We start from the raw sequence: 19,264 nt of genomic DNA on the forward strand, positions 1-19,264 counted from the left end.
GCACAAAAAACTCAAGATTTTGTCACAGTTTCCTTCAATAAAATTTGTTGCACAAAACCACATTGTTACGTTTCCTTCGAATGTTGATTTATGTATTCAAGGTTTTCTCCTTACTGTAGCTTGGTCTTATATTAAGGAATCGCTTGAAGTTAGTGAAACCATTGCACAAAACCACCTTGGCAACCAAAGTTAGGAAAAGCTTAAGGTACCTCTGGCTCTGTCTTAAGCGCAACATGGCAAATTTATGTTGATTAATGAAGAACATGAACGTATCCTGAGAAGAGTGTTACATGACTGAGAGAACCCAATGGACACAAGTTAATGATGTGCAATTAATTTCAACACTCTTACCAATCTGCTGAACACTGCAGGGAAGTTGCTGTCAAAGTAATGGGATAAGATAGTGGCGCACTTCTTTAATTTTTAATTTAATAGATCAGGATTCAAGTGCCTGTAGCTGTCCCGTGATCGAGGCTGGTGGGTAAGGGAGATCGTGCCTTTGCAGTAGCTGCTCCAAAGCCTCGGAATAGCCTTACACTCTCAATCAAATGCTCCCCCTCCATTGAAAATTTGAAGACAAACCTTAAAACATACACGTTTTCAATGACCTTTGGTTGTCTACGGTGGTTTTAATATTTTAGTATTTTATAATCTTTTTTACATATGTAGTTGTTCTTACCTGTGTTATTCTGTTTTTTGTTTGTGTACATTTTATATCGCTATATATTTATGTGTCATTGATTTATTTTGTACGACACTTTGATCAACTGCGGTTGCTTTTAAATGTGCTATATAAATAAACTTGATTTTATTTTATTTGTACAATATGAAGATCAGTTTGCTCACAGAAAAATCACCATCAATGTCTAGTTAGTTTGCGATCATGGGAAATAATTAAACCACGCTTTCCCTTATTGGATTCTTGAGAAGTATAATCGTTTCCACCTCTGATCAATTTGGTTTTCTTGTCTTCTTTTCTCCTGCCGTTTGTTTTTACTATCTATAGACCAACGTTGTGAGACAATATCTGCAGATTAACAGGTATCACAGGCACAAGTGCAAGCAAACACACTGTCTCCATAGAAACTGTCCAATTTTACAGCTGTAAAATCTCTTTCAGTACAATAAATGCCTTAACCTTTTTCCTTAACTAAGCATAAGCGCTCTATCGTAGGCAACTGGACTTGCTTGCGTTGCCTACAATATAGCACTTACGATTACCATGGATGACTGAGAATCTTCACAGACAACTTCCTTAACTAAGGAAACATTTTAAGGGATTCTGCGCAAACCCTTAAAAGCCCACTGTGCAGGATTTAGGGGCATCTAGCTGTGAGGTTACAGAACTGACAGTTTTCTTGTGTGGCGAGTGTGTAGGAGAACTATGGTGGCCAACGGGAAAACGCAAATGACTCTATCTAGAGCCAGCATTTGATTTGTCCATTCTGGGCTACTGTAGAAACAACATGGCAGATTGCGTGGGAGAGGACCCGCTCCATATGTAGACATAAACTGTTTTTTTTTCAGGTGATTATACGCCAAAAAAAAAAAAAAAAAAGTTATGAATATGTCTGCCAATAGATTCCCCTAAATCATACACACTGTAGCCTTAAGTGTCATAGTGAAGGAGAAAACATACATATCAATAGTGCACATACTCTGCAGAAGCACATACTGTAGAACTGTACAAAATCATGCACCCTGTAACACAATTAGAAATAGGATACTTTCATATCAGCTGTGTCAATATTTTATGTCACTGCCATTTATTTCATTTTTAAGGTCAGTGTATTTTATTGTATTATTTATCATCTTCCAAGTTAAGACCCTGCAGGAAACAAGTATTTTATTGAATAAATTATCTTTTATATATGGCAACAAATTGAACTCAAGGTCTGGTGTCCTGCAGGCTTAAGATAATCATATAGTTACTGAAGAGACAAGCTGTGGCTGAGTTATTATCAGGAGAGAAGTAGAATTCTATCAGTAGGCAGTAAAGTCTGAGCTTTAAAAGATATAAAACTTAACAACCTGGAAATCAGACCTCAAACTGACCCGCAGATAATATGCAGGGTGGTACATTTATCTGAACATATTCTATAAATGTGAAGAGGTAGCACATCCCATAGTTCCAATTGCAGGAGGACAAAGTGCTCACATTCATTTGTTTAATTGTTCGAATCACAATAGTAATATGCCAACGTGTTTTGGCACAGAGCCTTCGTCAGAGGGGAGTGTACAGATTTAATTCAGTAATATACACGAGGGCAGAGACAATATAATAAAACACTTAAGTATATTTCTTTTATGATGTAAGCCAATTAAACAAATGAAGTGTAAGTATTTTGTCTTCCTTTACTGTGAAATCAGAGATGTGCTGAGCACTGATTGCTGAAGTCCAGTCTTTTATTTTCAAAAATGATAAATGTATGTGTCTTTGCAAACAGTATCAACATACACCTGTTTGGAGCTGACTGGCCAGACTATAACAGAGCAACTCAACAGCAATGGACCTCTTTCTGAGGTTGACTGGCCTTTTGTGCTGCCTTGGCCAGGTTTTCTCTCCCTGGACAGAGCCAGCAGCAGATGCAGCCAAGTGGCAATGACCCAACATCTTAATAAAACCTCAGTTGCTGAGATTAAATAAACTAGACAAATGTTATGCCTGTTCTGCTCAAGGTCATTTTGAAAGGATTTCTTTATTAAGATTTTTCTGCCACTTGAATCACAAGTGTGATTCTGCCAGTTAGAATCAAGAATCAAAGAATATGGCTGATGTTATTACATATGTTTCTTACTGTTACCAAATCTGATGAAGAGACTATGTAAACCATTTGTCTGGGTCTGTTTACATGCCAGAAACACCAGTGTCTTGGCTGTGTATCTGCTCTGCCATTGTCACGTGTCAGGTGCACTGCATACACTTTTTTTTTTTTTTTTTAAACACTATTTATGGAAAGTGCATGCCTCATATGAGTTGTACACCATGTCCTAGCAGCAAGCAAGTGTTGCTTTCTATCCACACTTTATCTGTTACATATGTGCTTTTGTTGTGTCATGTAAACACCACGTAGGCCACCTATCAGCTCTGCGCTCAACTGGAGAGTACTTGCAATCTTTCTATGTTTGTACTTCTTTTTCTTTTCTTATTTTTGGGGGCTTTTTGCCTTTATTAGATGGGACAGATTTAGTGTGAAAGGGGAGAGAGAATGGGGATAATCTGCAGCAAAGGGCTGTGGGTTTGAATCAAACCCAACAAGGACACAGCCTTTAGTGCATCGGATGCCTGCTCTACCAGATGATTAAGAGGGTGCTTCTATGTTTGTACTTTTTGAAACAGAAAACATGAGTTATATATTGTAATATTTACTGAAAATGACGTACAATATGGCCAACAGCAAGTAGCTTGATATTTGTGATGGTCATTTACAGCAAACACTCGCTCCTTCAGCTTCACAAATTAGCCACTCTGCATCCATGCAGCACTTTTAAAGTGACAAGAACAGAAGTTCAGCTCAAAATGGCAGCGCTGTGTCACTTGCAGGCAGTTCTAACATTACAATAGAAAACAATGCTGTTCAACTAAAGTTAGTAAGGCAACTAAAACAAAAATTAAGTACAAGTAATAATTTTTTTCAAAAAGGGTAATTGTATTCAGAATACAACCAATTCAAACTGTATCTGTAGTGGAATACAGCTACTCATATTTTATATTTTAAATACATAATGCTGTTACTTGTATTCTGTGATGGAAGTGATAGAGAGTAGAGAGTGGGGGAAATACAGACACAGGCTCTGACTTCCCATCCTTATAGTATATAGACATAAATCTGTAAACTATACACTAATTAATAATCTGGCATGTTCAAAAGTTGTTAGAAATGTTTTTACAACTGGGTAATGCATTTTTTGTTGCTCAAACTGGAGTCAATCATGTTTTTGTTGGGTACTATTTTACATGTTTGCAGATTTAATACACATTTGGAGCTCTAATGAGTTCTTACAGCAGCAGGGCTGTGTATATGGGAGTTTACTCAAAATGTTCTACAGTGTCCTTGGTAATAGTAATGAAGGAATATACCCGGGATGCCTGAATTTTTTTGACTGGGTGCCAGATTAGAAATTGTAAAAAATACCCGAGGGCCAGCTGCTTCTCACATCATATGGGTTACTTAAAAAAAATCACATACAAATGAGACAAATGTAACTGTTTCATCTTTTAGTGAAAAAGTATTCAACTGTGCACCGCTCCTGAATGCAGCGGCCCTCGCTATCAACTTTACTCTTCTATGCTGTGGCAGTGTCTGCTACCTAGCAAGAAATGTCTACTGTTAGGTATCATTTGTCTGCTTGTTTAAAATCTGATTATGGTTAGTTATGCCTGTGTAGATTAACCACTGTTGTCTGGCGGGCCACATACAGTTTATTTTAAAGACAAGCTGAGGGCCGTTTAAAATCAGTCCGCAGGCCACAATTGGCCCCCCAAGCCAGACTTTGGACATGTCTGGAATTTACCATCCAGGAAGTTTAGCTCACTGAGGTGATGAGAATGTTTGGACAACAATGCAGGTGTATGAGATGGAGGAATGAACTATATCAGGCTTTGGCTACACGGACATTTCTTGTCAGTAGAGTGAATAGATTTTTCGGTTTTGGTGTTTTTAAATTGGATTTGTTGATTATATAATCACTATGCTGCACGGCCACTCTGTAAACAGCAAAACAAACCCACACTGCATGCTGCATCTGCGTCTGAGTTTTTTAGTGTACGGTAATTAAACATGGTTTTAATGATAATACGATTTGAAATGGTAGCATTAACCATCTGTAATTTTGCCGTGGATTATTCTGAAACTAGTAAGCATTTCATTTCTTCTTTCTAAGCAGTTGAAAGAAAAGATAGGAAAGGGAAAGTACAGGTGAATCAGAACAGATTAACAATGAGACATTCTTGTACATATACTGTAAATGTATTCCATGAGGTGGGTAATATCTCCACGTCAGTAATCCTTAATCCCCACAGGACAAAGTAAGAATAGACACTTTTCCATGTTTAGTCACAGAGTATCACAGCCTCAAAAGTGTTCAAGCCCTTGATCAGCAAGCCCACCCAAGTTTTACGGCACGTTACATCACACCATCTGAGCTAGGCTTCATTATAGTGCTCGTCTTGATACCTTAACCACATCACAAGGAGACTCACCTCACTTTCCCCACCTTACATCACCCTTTTCGAGTCAATATCTGAACTTCCGACATGGCAGCGGAAGCACTGACACGCTGTAACCTCATTTTAGTGCACAATGGAAAATAGATGACCTTCTATTTGGAAAATCAGTTTCCCGGAGTTACATCATGACTCTGGGGCACATCGTCAGCCAGTCGCCCAACAGCCCTCTGCGTAAGGGAGGCAGGGGCGCTGAAACAAATGAAGTGCTGCGCTTTGTGTGCTGTGCAATCCAACGTCAGTATGAGATAAAGACATCTACCACATGGCTGTGTCTTTCTGTCATTCCCTCTGTTTGACTCCAGCTTTTCTCGTTTTTTTTTTTCCCTTCTTTCCTCAGTAGTCAAACTAACATGGGCTTTTGTATACAGCCTGAACTTTTAACGTCTCCTGAGGACTTCTCCTTAACTTTCAGCAACACATCTGACCCTAAATTGAACCCAGACCTCACACAATTCTACACACACAAAGAAAATCGACAAGCACACACTCTGTTCTCGTTTAAATCCTTGTCTGTGTGCACATATGGAAAGATCAATGACAGCTCGGTAATTAACAGCATGTAGCTGCCTTGATAACCTCCTGAAAGAAGCGGGGTGCCTTCGCTCAGAGACAGTGATAGGCAGATCCACATTGTGTGACGGGGATTTAGGGAGAAGGACAGAGACAGAGCTGCAGGGAGAAGGAGGGAACAAAGTTTTTAAGAGCGAGAAGCTGAGTAGTGCACATCGCAGACTGTGCTAAAGTCCGCACTGACGTGCCAATCTCTTCCTCTGCACCTTCATGTCTTTATTGACCTTGTCTGCATCTCATTCCTGCTTTTTCTCCTCCTCTTTTGTCTTTTTCTTCCTATTCCCACATCAATCTAGGGGTCTTCCTCTTCTTCACTCCCCTCCTTGTCTCCTATGTGCTTGTATTTCCCCCTCTGTTCTTCTCTCCTTCCCCTCCTTTGTCCACCTCCTTATCTGACAGGCTGCCATTCTAACTCAATGTGCCAGAGAGTGAACAGAGTTTATCTTTTTGTTCCTGTCCTCCCCTCTGCTTGATGAACACTGTTGCTGCATTATGCACGCGTTGGGGATAGATGAGAAGGAAGAGGCGGGAGGAGCGTTTCATAGAAATGGACGGGCCGCAACCACCCTCGTTTAGCCCTTCTTTATTCTGCCTTTCTCTTCATTCACCAGTTAAATCTGTCTCCTTGTCCCACTCTCTCTCCAATTAAACCTTTGCATGGAGTGCGCCCGAGCAGGTGAGCAGGTGTCGTCTGAGTTCCTGGCAGCTCTAAGGCTCCATCTTCAGACGCGTAGGTTTAAACAATGGGATTGAGATGAATAGGTTTGGCTTTATCTAATGTCTCATTAACACGCAGTGTAAACAATGCAAAAGGAGAAAAAAAATAAACACACGCAGAGCAGCAGATGGGAAGGGCAGCATGGGCAGCAGTAATTTGTTGCAGGAAGAGAGAGGAAGTTATTCTTTTGGAGTGGATATCACATCTCTGTGCCAATTTGCAAGTAAATGATTCTGCGTGAATGATGTATAAGTAACTCCTTTGAATATATGAAGTCTATACTTAAACCAAATGCTTCCTGGATGAATCTCACAGATTTTATAATGTGTTTTACACCTTGTGATTATCTTTAAGAACACTACACAGCCTTGATTAGCATCATGGATAATATCAAAGAGCCGATAAAGGAGAGGAAAGGAGCTGCACAAACCATTAATGATGATTACATAGCACCCCACTGAGGTTCTTCTTCCTACAAGTAGTTAGCTGATTCTTCCAACTGACCTACAGCGTTTTTATTTCAATTGTGGTCACCTTCTTAATGAAGTTATTGTAAGGAAAGTTTAGGAGCAAAGACCACATTTCAATGTCATACAGTATATAAAGGTCTCTAACCCTCTTCACGCCTGTGTGTCCTTTGCTATGTCCTTTCATTCCTCTCTCACACCACAGGGCGGGGCGATGAAGCTAAAGCCCCTTTCTACTGCAGGAAAAACCCATTAAAACCCACTAACATCTGGCTTTTGTATGAAATGGGAAAGGTTACAATTGGAATTCACACACAGGTCAAATGACTCAGCAGTAATCACAGGTATTTATCAGCTCCGACTGGCAGGGATGGAGATACAACACCTGTCTAATTGCACTACTTTTAGTCTCTTTACCGGTGAGATGCAATGACACGGCAAAACAAAATACCGTCGGTCTAAGTATAACAGTATAAGATATGGGTATGGGGTATAAAATGCCTCACTGAGACCTCACTTCCACCCTAACACCCAGTTCAGACATAGGCACATAGTGGCCCGACATATGGCCTCCAAATAGCAACCGAAAAGCACCTCAAATTCAACTATTCAAAAGCAGAAGCCCAAAATAAAGGGATGGGTAATGAAATCTGGTATTAATGAGGCCTCGATGCTAAATTACTCAAGACTATAGTATTGAAAAGATCTAAAGTTACTGGTTCTGCTCTTGGTATTCAAGAAATTAAGAAAATCACACCTTTTATCTCACCAACTCCGTTATTAATTTGCAACACAGCTAAGACATGTGTCTATAGTGCAATTTCACTATTCCAAAATCCAGAGGAGAGATCTCGCTCTCTGAGTCTGCAGTATGTGCAAGGAGCAGAAGCTCTCTGCATCTCTGTCTCTCCCCGACACACAGAGAATCTGCTCTTACTGACAATGGCAGACAGAACTAAACACTCAAATGTCTGGTAGCACTTCATTAGAGGTAATGCTGACAATGCTCGTTGCCACATGCGCAACAAGTTCTTTGCATGTAAGGATGGAAATAAAAGCAGTCTTTCGAATTGTCTGAAGAAAGTGCATCACATACAGGTGGAGAAATGCACAGTTATCGACTGCATAGCTCATCTCTCATCATCCCATCCACCTCAGGCACAGTAATCTAAATTATACAAACATGGGTTAATGATTAAAAGTAACCATTAGCCAGCTAGTTATTTAGCTATAAATACCGGTGTATTTATATAAATTGTTATTTGTTCAAGTTGCAGTAAATTCTGTTTTTAATTTTTTTCCACACATTTTGCTCTTAAATATAACAAAAATATAACCAATAAGAGCAGCATTCAAGTACCAGATCAATATGTAGCAGTGTTGGGCAGTAACATGATACTAGTAATGCGTTACAGTAATATTAATACTACTTTTTCCATCTACAAGTAGTGTAACTAATTACTAATAAAACTTCAGTAATACTTCAGTAAATTCAGTAATAACAACTCGTTACAACGTTACTTTTGTTATCACATCACTATTGACTTGAAATAAACAATCCCATCAGCGGACTCATTTGTGTAATCGCTGTGCTGCGCCAGCACATCACAAAGCAGCAAGCTAGTTGGAAATGTTTACCTTAACAGCTGGAAATATTCCCAGTACTTGGATTTTGCTGGGACAAAAAAACAAGACCAAGAATGCTGCTGCTGCAGGTAGTCTATTTCCACTACAAAAAAACCCAGGTCCTCAAACCTCCGGTCTGAAACACCTCAGCTACTACGATTGACAGCACAACAACATAAAGCTCCAGGATATACACCCCACCAAAGGTGAGCCCTCCATGGCCGTGGACATCACCTGGAGCCCTACACTGTTTAACAACCAAAACTAGATTTTACTTGTGGACAGCTGCAGCTACAAAGACGTGATGAAGCTTGTGGCTGGATATGTGGTGGATGTAATGTTGCTCAATGAGTGACTCTCGGTCTTTCAAGCAGAGCCTGGGGAAAATACTGGTCACAGACAACTGAAAACTTTGGGGAGATGTGCAATTACCAGTTTTATGGGGTGTATCCGAAATGTAATATAAAAGGTAGTGTAACCAATCACTGTTGGCAGGGAGTAATAAGTAAAGTAATATCAGCACTTTGGAAAAGAGTAATGAGTAAGTTATTATAGTTTTAGAGTAACAAGCCCAACACTGATAAGTAGTGTCAGTAACAGTACTAATAATGTTAAAATCTTAATCATACCCATCCCTACTAAAACAACACGTTGCAAAACTCAAAGTTGCTCTAACTTTTATTTAATAGGTAAAGTTAATCATGCTCCAGAGGTTGCAGCCTAATTTTTTCTCCCCAGTTTATATTCATTCCCGGCTTCAGAAAGTGTACCCCAACCCTAATTTGTTTTCCATGTTAACTTTAAAGGCAATTTGTTATAATCCTCTCCCTGCAAAGCACAACCAGTTCCCCACTGCCAGATCTAAGAGAGATGGGAGACATCTGATGTCAGGATTATTTACAGCCACAAACCATGAAACATGATGCTGCACTACTGAAATACAGTTCAGATGTACCTGTTAGCTGTTAGGAAGTTTTATGAATACACGACAACAGGTAAAATATATGTTCTTGCTGAGCTGGTATCCACTCTACTACTATCTACTCTTAACTGAGCCTGCTGTGTAAATATTGTATGAGACAGTAAGCTTCTAGCTTGAGGCACAACTCTATAAACCTTACTGTCTTTTATACTGTTCGCAAATAAAACGGCACACACACACACACACACACACACACACACACACACATCCCTAGAATTAGTAACATTTAAATCCTGAATTCAACATCATTTCACAATGTAAATCCTATGATAATGACTTCGAAATCTATTTCTTATTATTTTTGCATAATTCATTTTCCACAGGATCAAATTTGGACCGTCTTTGTACAACGAATGCCATGTTTGAGAATTTACATCTAAAGCCCGTGTTTGTTTTGTTTTAGTCTGACTGACAGTTTAATCCAAAAGACAACCCTATTTAGCCAGGAAATTAACACTATATTTATAAAAATAAATTCTTATGGTGCCCAGACTGACGTGAAATCACACTTCTCTAACACCATGGCTCACAACTAATAAAAGAATGTACAGCTCTGGTTGTTACAGTATTAGAAATATCACATAATTCTCCATACTTTATATAATAACTACTGAATTCAATATTCTGTAGAGAATATTTTTAATATATTAGCACAAGTATCAAAGCATTTTACCATAAAATAATTACACAAGTTCTTAAAAGTACACTAAACTGTCAAACATGCCTGGATTGCCTGGAGAATCAAGATTATGTTTCTGTAATAGCAGCACTCTCAGTACTTGGTGAACAACTATCAGGCAGAGCTCAGTGAGGCTGCCTGCAGCAAGGATCTCTGCTGCTTCAAAAACTTGCCAAGCACTTCTCAGCAAGTGGGCTCAGACACATCTGAGGGGGAAAAAAGTCCCGGTGCTGCAGCCTACAGGCTTATTGAGACACCCGTGGCAAAATCCCTTATTTTCCAGCCCTATAGCTTAAATATCAGCCGACGGGGAGCCAAGCTGTCTTACTCTGTGTTGAACTCTTGAGGCATGGAGGCCAGACAACAAAACAACTCTCAGCTGTGGTTAAGAGGCTTGGGACTCGACAAAGAAACTCCACCCAAAAAAACCTATATGGCTGAGGCAGTCGTGGCCACGTTTTGATCCGAGCCAGACTCGCTGCTTTTTCCTCTCTCCTCTCGCTTCGTGCTGTCAGCAGGCAAACATGTGGGGAGACCATTATTGTAGCAAGAAGCTTCACTGACCCTTCACCTCTTGTACATTACGCCTTTGCATATGCACAGCTGCTATACACCAGATGGACCAGGAACACTTACACTCGCAATAAACAAGTCTTTTTAAATTGTCATAAAAGGATATAGAAATTAAAATGCAGACATGAAATTATACACAAACACATATGGAGACATTTTCCAATACAAAGTGTTCTGCCCTCATGAATATCGTTGTCCTATCTATGTCCTATATTTGGCATCCAAATATTACCAACCTCATTGTCAGTCTCAACAGTCTCAACACCAGACTACTCTGGGAGACTACTTTTTATTTTACTATTCAAAATGGGTAAAATCTCATTTTACAACTGCATGCAGTGTGTTGCTTTGGTCAGCATCTCATTGCCCTTCTGATGCTCTCTCTTTCTTTTTATCACAAGACACTACGAGACTAGTGGAACAGTTGGTGAAAAGCCATCCAACAGGTGCACACACAGTGACAAGGCTAACTGTTAGCATCACAAGGCTAATAACAGTTATTAATGGGTTTAACAGTAGAGCTGAGGTGCTGCGGTGTTGATGTGAGTTTGTTGGGACTGTTTAACGGCTCTGTGTCAGATGTTAGCTGCCGATGCTGTGTTAGCTTGTGCTAACTGGGCAGATGTTTAACTGACAGAGATGAGGGCAGCTCTGAATGGACCGCAAGTGACTTGTCAAGTCTGTATAAAACACACTTTATTTTGAAGTACAGTGAATTTCTGGCACAAAGCTTTTATTCTGAAGTGCCATTTTCTGTTGTAGAGTGAGTGGCTACTTGACAGAGACAGCAAACTAGCTTGAGGACATGGCCAAACACAAGTATGACCCTAAATGTATTTAACTGTGTGGACCTTGAACTAATGACTGAGGAGAAATCTGGACCCTGTGGCTGGACCAGTTGGGATCCACTGATATAACCTATGTAACTGCATCACCAGAAAATTTGAAGTTAACTTTGAATTTATGGTCTAATAGGCCAGCTAAAGCCTGGTTGTTCAATATATGAATTTTAAATTACACTTGTTTTCCATTTTTGGCCAGTTTACATCCTTAATCTTATGGGGTTTTTTGCAGGTATTCTAGTTTTTTGATATTAATAAGAACATTACTGAAAATGTCTATACCTAATCTTGAAGTGCTTCTTAATGACTGCTTTAGGTTTTATTATATTTTAAAACAGTGTTTCCCAACTGGTGGGTCCCAGTCCAAAAGTGGGTCGTGGGTACATTCTGAATGGAGCGCAAGTGACTCGCACATGTGTCAAGATTGGAAAAAACACACTTTAAAGTACAGTGAATTAACGGCACAGAGCTTTTATGTTGAAGTCACGTTTCCTGCTGTCGAGTATGTGAATAACAGACAGCTACTTCACAGAGACAGTAAAAGCGCTCCTCAGCAGAGCCAAGTGCAAGTATGACGCTAAATTTATTAAACTGTGTGGACCTTGAATTAATGACTAAGAAGAAGTCTGGACCCACTGTTTTAAAATTCCCTTGCTATTATTTTAATGTGCTATAAAAATAAATGGACTTCACAATTATTTAGGATAGATAAAAAAAATTAAGCCACTGTCACTGGCTGCTCTCTTTCCCTGTAATTCTTAACTCTGTGGCTCAGTACACAGACTGAGACCGACTCAAAAAAAAAAAAAGGAAAAAAAAAAAGAAAGAGAGGTGACAAAAGAAGCAGACAGAAACAGAGCAGCAGACCCGGGGAGACGGCGGCAGAGCAATAGGTGGGGTAGTTGACCAAACCAATCAATGGTCTCATCCTCTCTCATAGCCCGTTCACAATGTGACATTTTCCACTGGAGCGTAACAGACTGAGAAAACAAGCTGTGTGAGCGGAGCCGAAACAGGCTTTAAGATTTCAATTAGGAACTTTAATTAACAACACAAGAAGTTCCCTGTGAAGTTGGGGTTGACTAAGGCGCCCCCTGGTGAGACGTGTCATCATCAATCCTGCATGGGGGAAGTCTCTATTGGTGTGTGCCTGTGTGTGCACATACAGTGCGGTACACAGATGCCTGCACAGTGTACTTTTACAGCATGAAAGTGAACTAGAAGGCTGACACTTTTAATATAAACAGTGTTATTAATACATGTTATATTTGCTCACGGGGAGCGCTTGATGAAGCTCAGGGATTATCCCTCATTGTTCCTTTGAATTGATTTTGGGTCCTCAGTGAAATAAGGTAAAAGAGCAGTTCGGAATTGAATTATAAAGTATGAATGTTATTTTTTTGAAGGCGCTATCCGAGGACAACATAAATAATATATATTAGAAAATCGAAATAGTACCAGTGATGACTGAAAAATGCATTGCATGTTCTGCTGGGTCTGTAACACTATATGCCATTCAGTAGTTGCAGGATATATTTTAGTAATATTGGTATAATTCTGAATACAACAAATGTTGAACTCCTGTGGATGTCCCTCCTCTTGTATGGAGGGATTTGATCTACTTGTGTCTTTTCAACTTAAATCATTTTTCCTCCAGAATGGAGTGGCAAGAATAAATTTAGTCTATTTCACTCAGAAAAGGAGAGCAACAAAGTCAAGCACCCAACCGTTTGCTTGATTCAATAAGACATGATTTTCAAAACAAAATCCTTGTCCTCTTTGCTCATTCCATGGTGCTCCCTACATCACAGCGATTTCCTAAATTCTTTCATATGAGAGAGTTGAATGAGGGTAGAAATACGTGTTGTTTTTGTTCTCTGGAGAAGCTGAGGTACATGACGCACAAGGCAGAGCATCTGTTTCCAAATTAGAATCACCTTAAACTGCCAAGAACATTTGTTTATGTATGAGTTACTATGTGCACGTACAGCATTGACATGGTTGCAGGTACACCTAATTTTCCTGAGCCCCATTTATGTTTTGAAGTCTCTGCAGCCCTGCTCTCATACGTTGTCAGAGTTTGTTTCTGTTTCGAGCAGTTCGTCTCTGCTGCAGTGCAGGACAGGTAGCTCTGCTCCTCCCTGGGGGATATGAACTCCTCTGCTGACTGAATTTTTTTTTTTTTCTGCAAGAACTCCAGAAAAAACTAAGTTTACAGAGCTGCAACTCAGCTAAACTGGAACAATTCCTTCACCCCTAACTTTGCTCTCGATGGAGCAGCCGATAAAGGTGAATATAATTGGAGAGGTGGGTCACTGAGAGTTAAAGCAGGCAAAAGTTGAACAGAGAGTTCACGAGTTTAATCCTCATGACAGCTTGTGTCTTTGACCAAGTCAGACTCTCGAGCATGGTACTGACCCCTGTGACATAATATATGACTCTGCAACGAGTGGTACATAGAGATAAAGGAAAGGCTTTTAAGTGCAACTGTGTGCAAGCTAAAATCTACCCAATTTGTACAACCCAGAATAATAATAGTGTCTTCATTTGAATTTTTTTTCTGATGCAAACATGCATCCCTCTAGGGCTGGGCAATGGAAACGTTATGAATGGTGACGGACGATTTTCTAGATGAGAACATTAGAAACTTCAATGAACAGTTGATGCGTTAATTGATCAACAACCAGTTACACCACAGACATGACATTGTTTCTACGTAATTATCGTAATCTTTTCTTATTCAAGCATTACAGGGAAGTATTAAGGTAAGTTGTGTATATGTGGTTTCGTTCAGAGGTAGGTTTGACATGGTCATTAGAGTGAATTTGGTTAATTTACATTTTGTTAACAGGTAAGTGCAAGTTTAAGTAAAGAAAGTATTAGGTTCAGTGGCAGGTTAAAAAATTTGTAACATCAGGAATGTGGACTTTTATGCAGAGAAGCTTGACGAAAAGATATTAAAAGCTGAATAAACATATTCAGATACAATGTTTGTGGCAATTAAGACCTCACAAATTTAAATTTAAGTTCATTTGCCCCCTACTGTAAGTGTGGTTCTTTGAGCGGGTGTGAACACTGTGATCACACTTGGGTGCACACCAAAACAACCAGACGGAGACCTTCTTGAAGAGGTGGTCTCAGTCTGGTTACAAATGAACTCTGGTGCGGTTTGTTTGTGGTGAGAACGTGTTCCGACCTGGATCTGAACCAACTGCAGTCACATGACACATTGTTTGGGTTAAACATGAGCATGTTACAGTCCTGGAGGATTATTAATGTGCACCTCCTCCTGTACTGCCTTAATATGCACATTCAGCACATCCAATGCATCAAAACATTGTTTTCTAGTTGGAGCCGCGCCTCGTTTTCAAACTGTATGGTTGGACTAAAATGAACAATGACAGCAGTATAGTCCACGATGAGCAGCGCTAAAATCAACCTGCGTAGTTGTCCCTCCATTGTGACATTAGAAAGTGTCACATTTATCTTGCAAGTGTATTCTTCTTCAACGTTTGGTTTACTTCCTAGACCAATCAAGAGCAGCTGTCCCGAGCAAGGCATTTTATCTGGTCCGCTTGTAAATGCTGCCGTGCGAACACAAACCAATTCTAGGCAATTATGCACTTTTGGTAACAAAATTAGTCCCTGATTCAGACTAAAGCAAGACAACTCTAGGTCTGAAAGCACCCAAAGCCATTTTGAGGACCTGGAGACACCTGAAATTATACGTCAGTCTTTTCTGAACAGACAGCTTTTTTACCAATAAAGTTGGATTAGAATACACCACATGCTACTGTCCTGATATCTCAAGTTGAATAGTAACAGGGCTCCTTTATTGAGAGTTTAACATGTCAGCACAGAGACTGACAGCCCAACAGTCACAACAACCCGAAACATAAAAAGCTGTTGTGGATAAAGCTACTTACTGTACAACTGGACACACAACATGCATGCTTAGTTATTAACTAAAGTACCACAAACTATGTTTATCACCTGAAACATCACCATCCAATAAAACATGCAGACTGCAAGTGCATCTCAAACAGCAGCAATTAGACCTGTCATCTGGAACGAGCAGTTGCACTCTCAAATAAACACCCCCGCACCTCTGAATCTACTGCGAGGGAACTTAAAGCTTAAGGTAATCTAATCAACAGAAATAGTAACTTAATTTTGACTGTGATATTGTCACGGCTTAGGTAGTACTGCAGAAATTATTTGTTGTTAAGTCTAGGGGAAATAATTAACACTTAGATTATCACTTAGACTTGATGCCCAACAATGCACTGACTGTTTCAGTTCATCTAAGACAGAAATGAAAGGAAGTCTCTTCATGAATGAGGGTTATTATCAACTGCTATTACATGGCACGTCAATTATTATTACCACTTTCTGAGGCAGGTCATTAACTGGTTTGGTACATAAACACTAGTTATATTTTTTCTTTGTATGACATACTTCTGTTGTTTGTGCTACACTTCACTGATGCCCTGAGAGAAATGCATCCGCTGCATTTGACTCATCCTAACTACTTTAGAAGTAGTGTGTAGCCATTGCCCTTGGTCAGGAACAAAGGCAGGAGAAACTCTACTTAACATACTTATTTTTTAGCGTGAATGAAACAGAGCACCCAGAGGAAACCCACGCAAACAGAGAACATTTACATTCCACACAGGAAGGCTCCAGTCAGGCCTGAAGGAGCGTCCTGCTGCGAGGTGACAGTGCTAACCACTGAATCATCGCAGCGCCCACTATACAGGCACCAGCTGAATAAAATGAGCACATACGTGTTTGGAGGTTGGTGATGACGGTGCCGCTGGTGAGGGGTCCTTTGGTGGCGTAGAGGGCTACAGAGTAGGTGGTGCTTGGCTTCAGCTTGGACAGCTGGTGCTCCTGCTTGTTGCCCTCCACAAGGAAAGTATCAGCTGTCACTGGAAAACACAGAAGGTTTATATGTTTACCATACATCTTCAGATTTTAGTTTTGTCTGAATAGACTACATTAAATTCTAACTCTTTGAAAAATGGCTGCTAAAAATGGGAAAAACTGACAATCCTGCAAAAATGAGACATGTCTTCTGCTCTAAAGTTTGACTGAATACTCTGTAATGTACTGTATATGAAATCCAAGACTGAGAATTCATCTCTGATCTTATCTAACTGTATATTCCAAGAATCAATTTAAGGTATTTTAATGACTAATATATCTGTCAAACCAACTTAAAATGTGGTGCATACAATTAAACCACCATTCAGTTACCAGTCTGCATCTTCAGCCTCTGAACAGACTGTGAAAAATTGCTAAATAAGAAAATAACTGTGTAAAAGGAACAAGACTTAATGTAATTGCTGTGGTGTCAGTGGCTCACTGAAAGGATCTTGTTGTGTTAGACGGTTTTAATTTACAGAAATAATAATGAGAGCTGCATCCACCTGCCAATGTTCCCCTCTCTCTGGAATTTCTGGCCTTTCAGTATGTGAAATATCTGTAAACGTCACAGCAACACATTTACATGGGGCGGCAGTAGCTCAGTCCATAGGGACTTGGGTTGGGAAGCGGAGGGTCGCCTGTTCAAGTCCCCCGTATGGACCAAAAATATGGAACGTGGACTGGTAGCTGGAGAGGTGCCAGTTCACCTCCTGGGCACTGCCGAGGTGCCCCTGAGCAAGGCACCGAACCCCCCAACCGCTCAGAGCGCCTGTCATGGGCAGCCCACTCTAACATCTCTCCACTTAGTGCATGCATAGGTCCAGTTTGTGCATGTGTGTGTTCGGACCTGTGTGCGTAATTGACAAACAGAGGGAAAAACTGAATTTCCCCTAGGGGATTAATAAAGTATATAGAATTAAATTAAAAAAAAAAAAAAACATTCCAGTTTTATTCCTTTAAGGACAATATTCCTGCTAAGCTGCTTACATGGCTAATGAGAAAGAATATTTCACTAATATTCCAGTTTACATGCAGCTGTGCAGCATTACGCCTTGTTTCCACTCACGGATGTGACTGGTGTCCGTAGATCCGTAAATATACGGATGATGCCTCTAGTGTCCAACGCAAGGAAGTGCATTTATTTATGGATGTATAGAAGCCCAATATAAAACTACCTGTAGCCGTGGGGAGAGGCTAATTTTCCATCCAGTAGTTTGGAGTATGTGCTTGGAACATTACCGGGACAAAAACAGGACCTGCCAGGTACTCTGCAAGTTTTGTGAAATATTTAATCAAAAAGACATATGAATTTGAACGAGTCATAAAGACAATCTGACTGTATATAATATATAACCATATTTTAGCAGGATAACATCACTCAGATTCACAATGTGTTAAAACTAGATAAACAAGTTCAGCAACTGAATTGAAGAAAATAGCCTGTTAGCTAGATAGCAGCATGTTAGCTAAGCTAGCACACTGTCATACTGTCTCTCCGAAATCCACAGCATAAGTTAATTTTTTTTAACAAACTTGGGGCAAATTTCAGACCAAAATATTTCAGGGGAGAAGTTTCGCAGGCACAGAGGATATCACGGAGATTCCCGTAGGAATGAATAGACTGTGGTTGCCTCGTTTCTGTACATATACGTAAGTGGAAATGAGGCGTTAACGTGCCCTAACATGTCGTTTATCACATCAAAATATGGAAAAGTGGAACGGCTTCTGTTCATCAAAATAAGATTTTTTAACCCTAACTCTCACCCAGTTTTCCATAAGTGGCGGACTTGTTCAACTGTGCCAACCCATTCTTGAAAAAGTCGGCAGCTAAGGGCCACAGGCTGGAGTTGAACCCGGGCTGCTGCAGCAACAGCCTTGTACATGGGGCGCCTGCTCTATCCACTAAGCCATCGATGCCCGAAGATACATTTTCTGAATGTGGTGTAAACATGTCCAAAGAATGCTCCTAAAACCCATGAAATACCAGCATATCCCACATGTCTTAATTGGAAAATGCTCCATTCGTAATATCTGAAGTAAATATGCTGTTTGCATGACCCCTATCAAATTGAGAATATCACCTTATTTGGAATAATAGTGGAATATTAGTGTGCACGTAAACGTAGTCAGTGATGCTGGTGATGATATGAACAAACCATATTTTTTCCATGCTACACCATTAATCTATTTTATATGTGGTTTGACTGACTGATACCATGATGGTTTGGATTTTATGTGGGTGTTCCTGGTGGCCAATAAAAAATCTATTTTATAATGCAGGACAATACTCTGTGAAATATCAGATTTATTGACCTTGAGTTAATACACTGACACTCAAGGGAATTTGTCCACGGCTTTACATTGTGCTTCTCCAAACTCTGGCTGGGGCTGCTTTCCAAATATGTGTTCAGCATATAGATACTGTCTCTGTATCTGAGATGATCTGGCTGCAGTCCAGTCAGTCAAGGTGTAACGTACACACTGACTCTGAGAGCTGAGTGATACAGATTCCTCCGGATAAACCCAGGCATGGCTTAGTCAGTGGGGTGATGTGCAAATGAGAGATATGCTTCTCCAGCCAGTTTAGAAAACCAGGAGAAATGAATAGTTCAAGTGTTGTTAAACATTTGCCTGGTGAGTTTAAGGAG

At 40.0% G+C, this 19,264-nt stretch overlaps 1 protein-coding gene across 6 annotated transcripts in view; it reads right to left on the reverse strand.

Annotated features, from left to right (window-relative positions):
- The window catches only part of tnr (tenascin R (restrictin, janusin)), a 274,847-nt gene that overhangs the window by 34,581 nt on the left and 221,002 nt on the right, over positions 1–19,264 (reverse strand). For all 6 annotated transcript variants that reach the window (XM_033638024.2, XM_033638023.2, XM_078173333.1 and 3 more), the window contains one exon: positions 16,475–16,618. In XM_033638024.2, the coding sequence (XP_033493915.2) occupies positions 16,475–16,618 (144 nt within the window). The remainder of the gene's footprint in view (positions 1–16,474; positions 16,619–19,264) is intronic.

The sequence above is a fragment of the Epinephelus lanceolatus genome, chromosome 12 (genome assembly GCF_041903045.1).
Source record: "Epinephelus lanceolatus isolate andai-2023 chromosome 12, ASM4190304v1, whole genome shotgun sequence".
In the NCBI taxonomy this organism is placed as follows: domain Eukaryota; kingdom Metazoa; phylum Chordata; class Actinopteri; order Perciformes; family Serranidae; genus Epinephelus; species Epinephelus lanceolatus.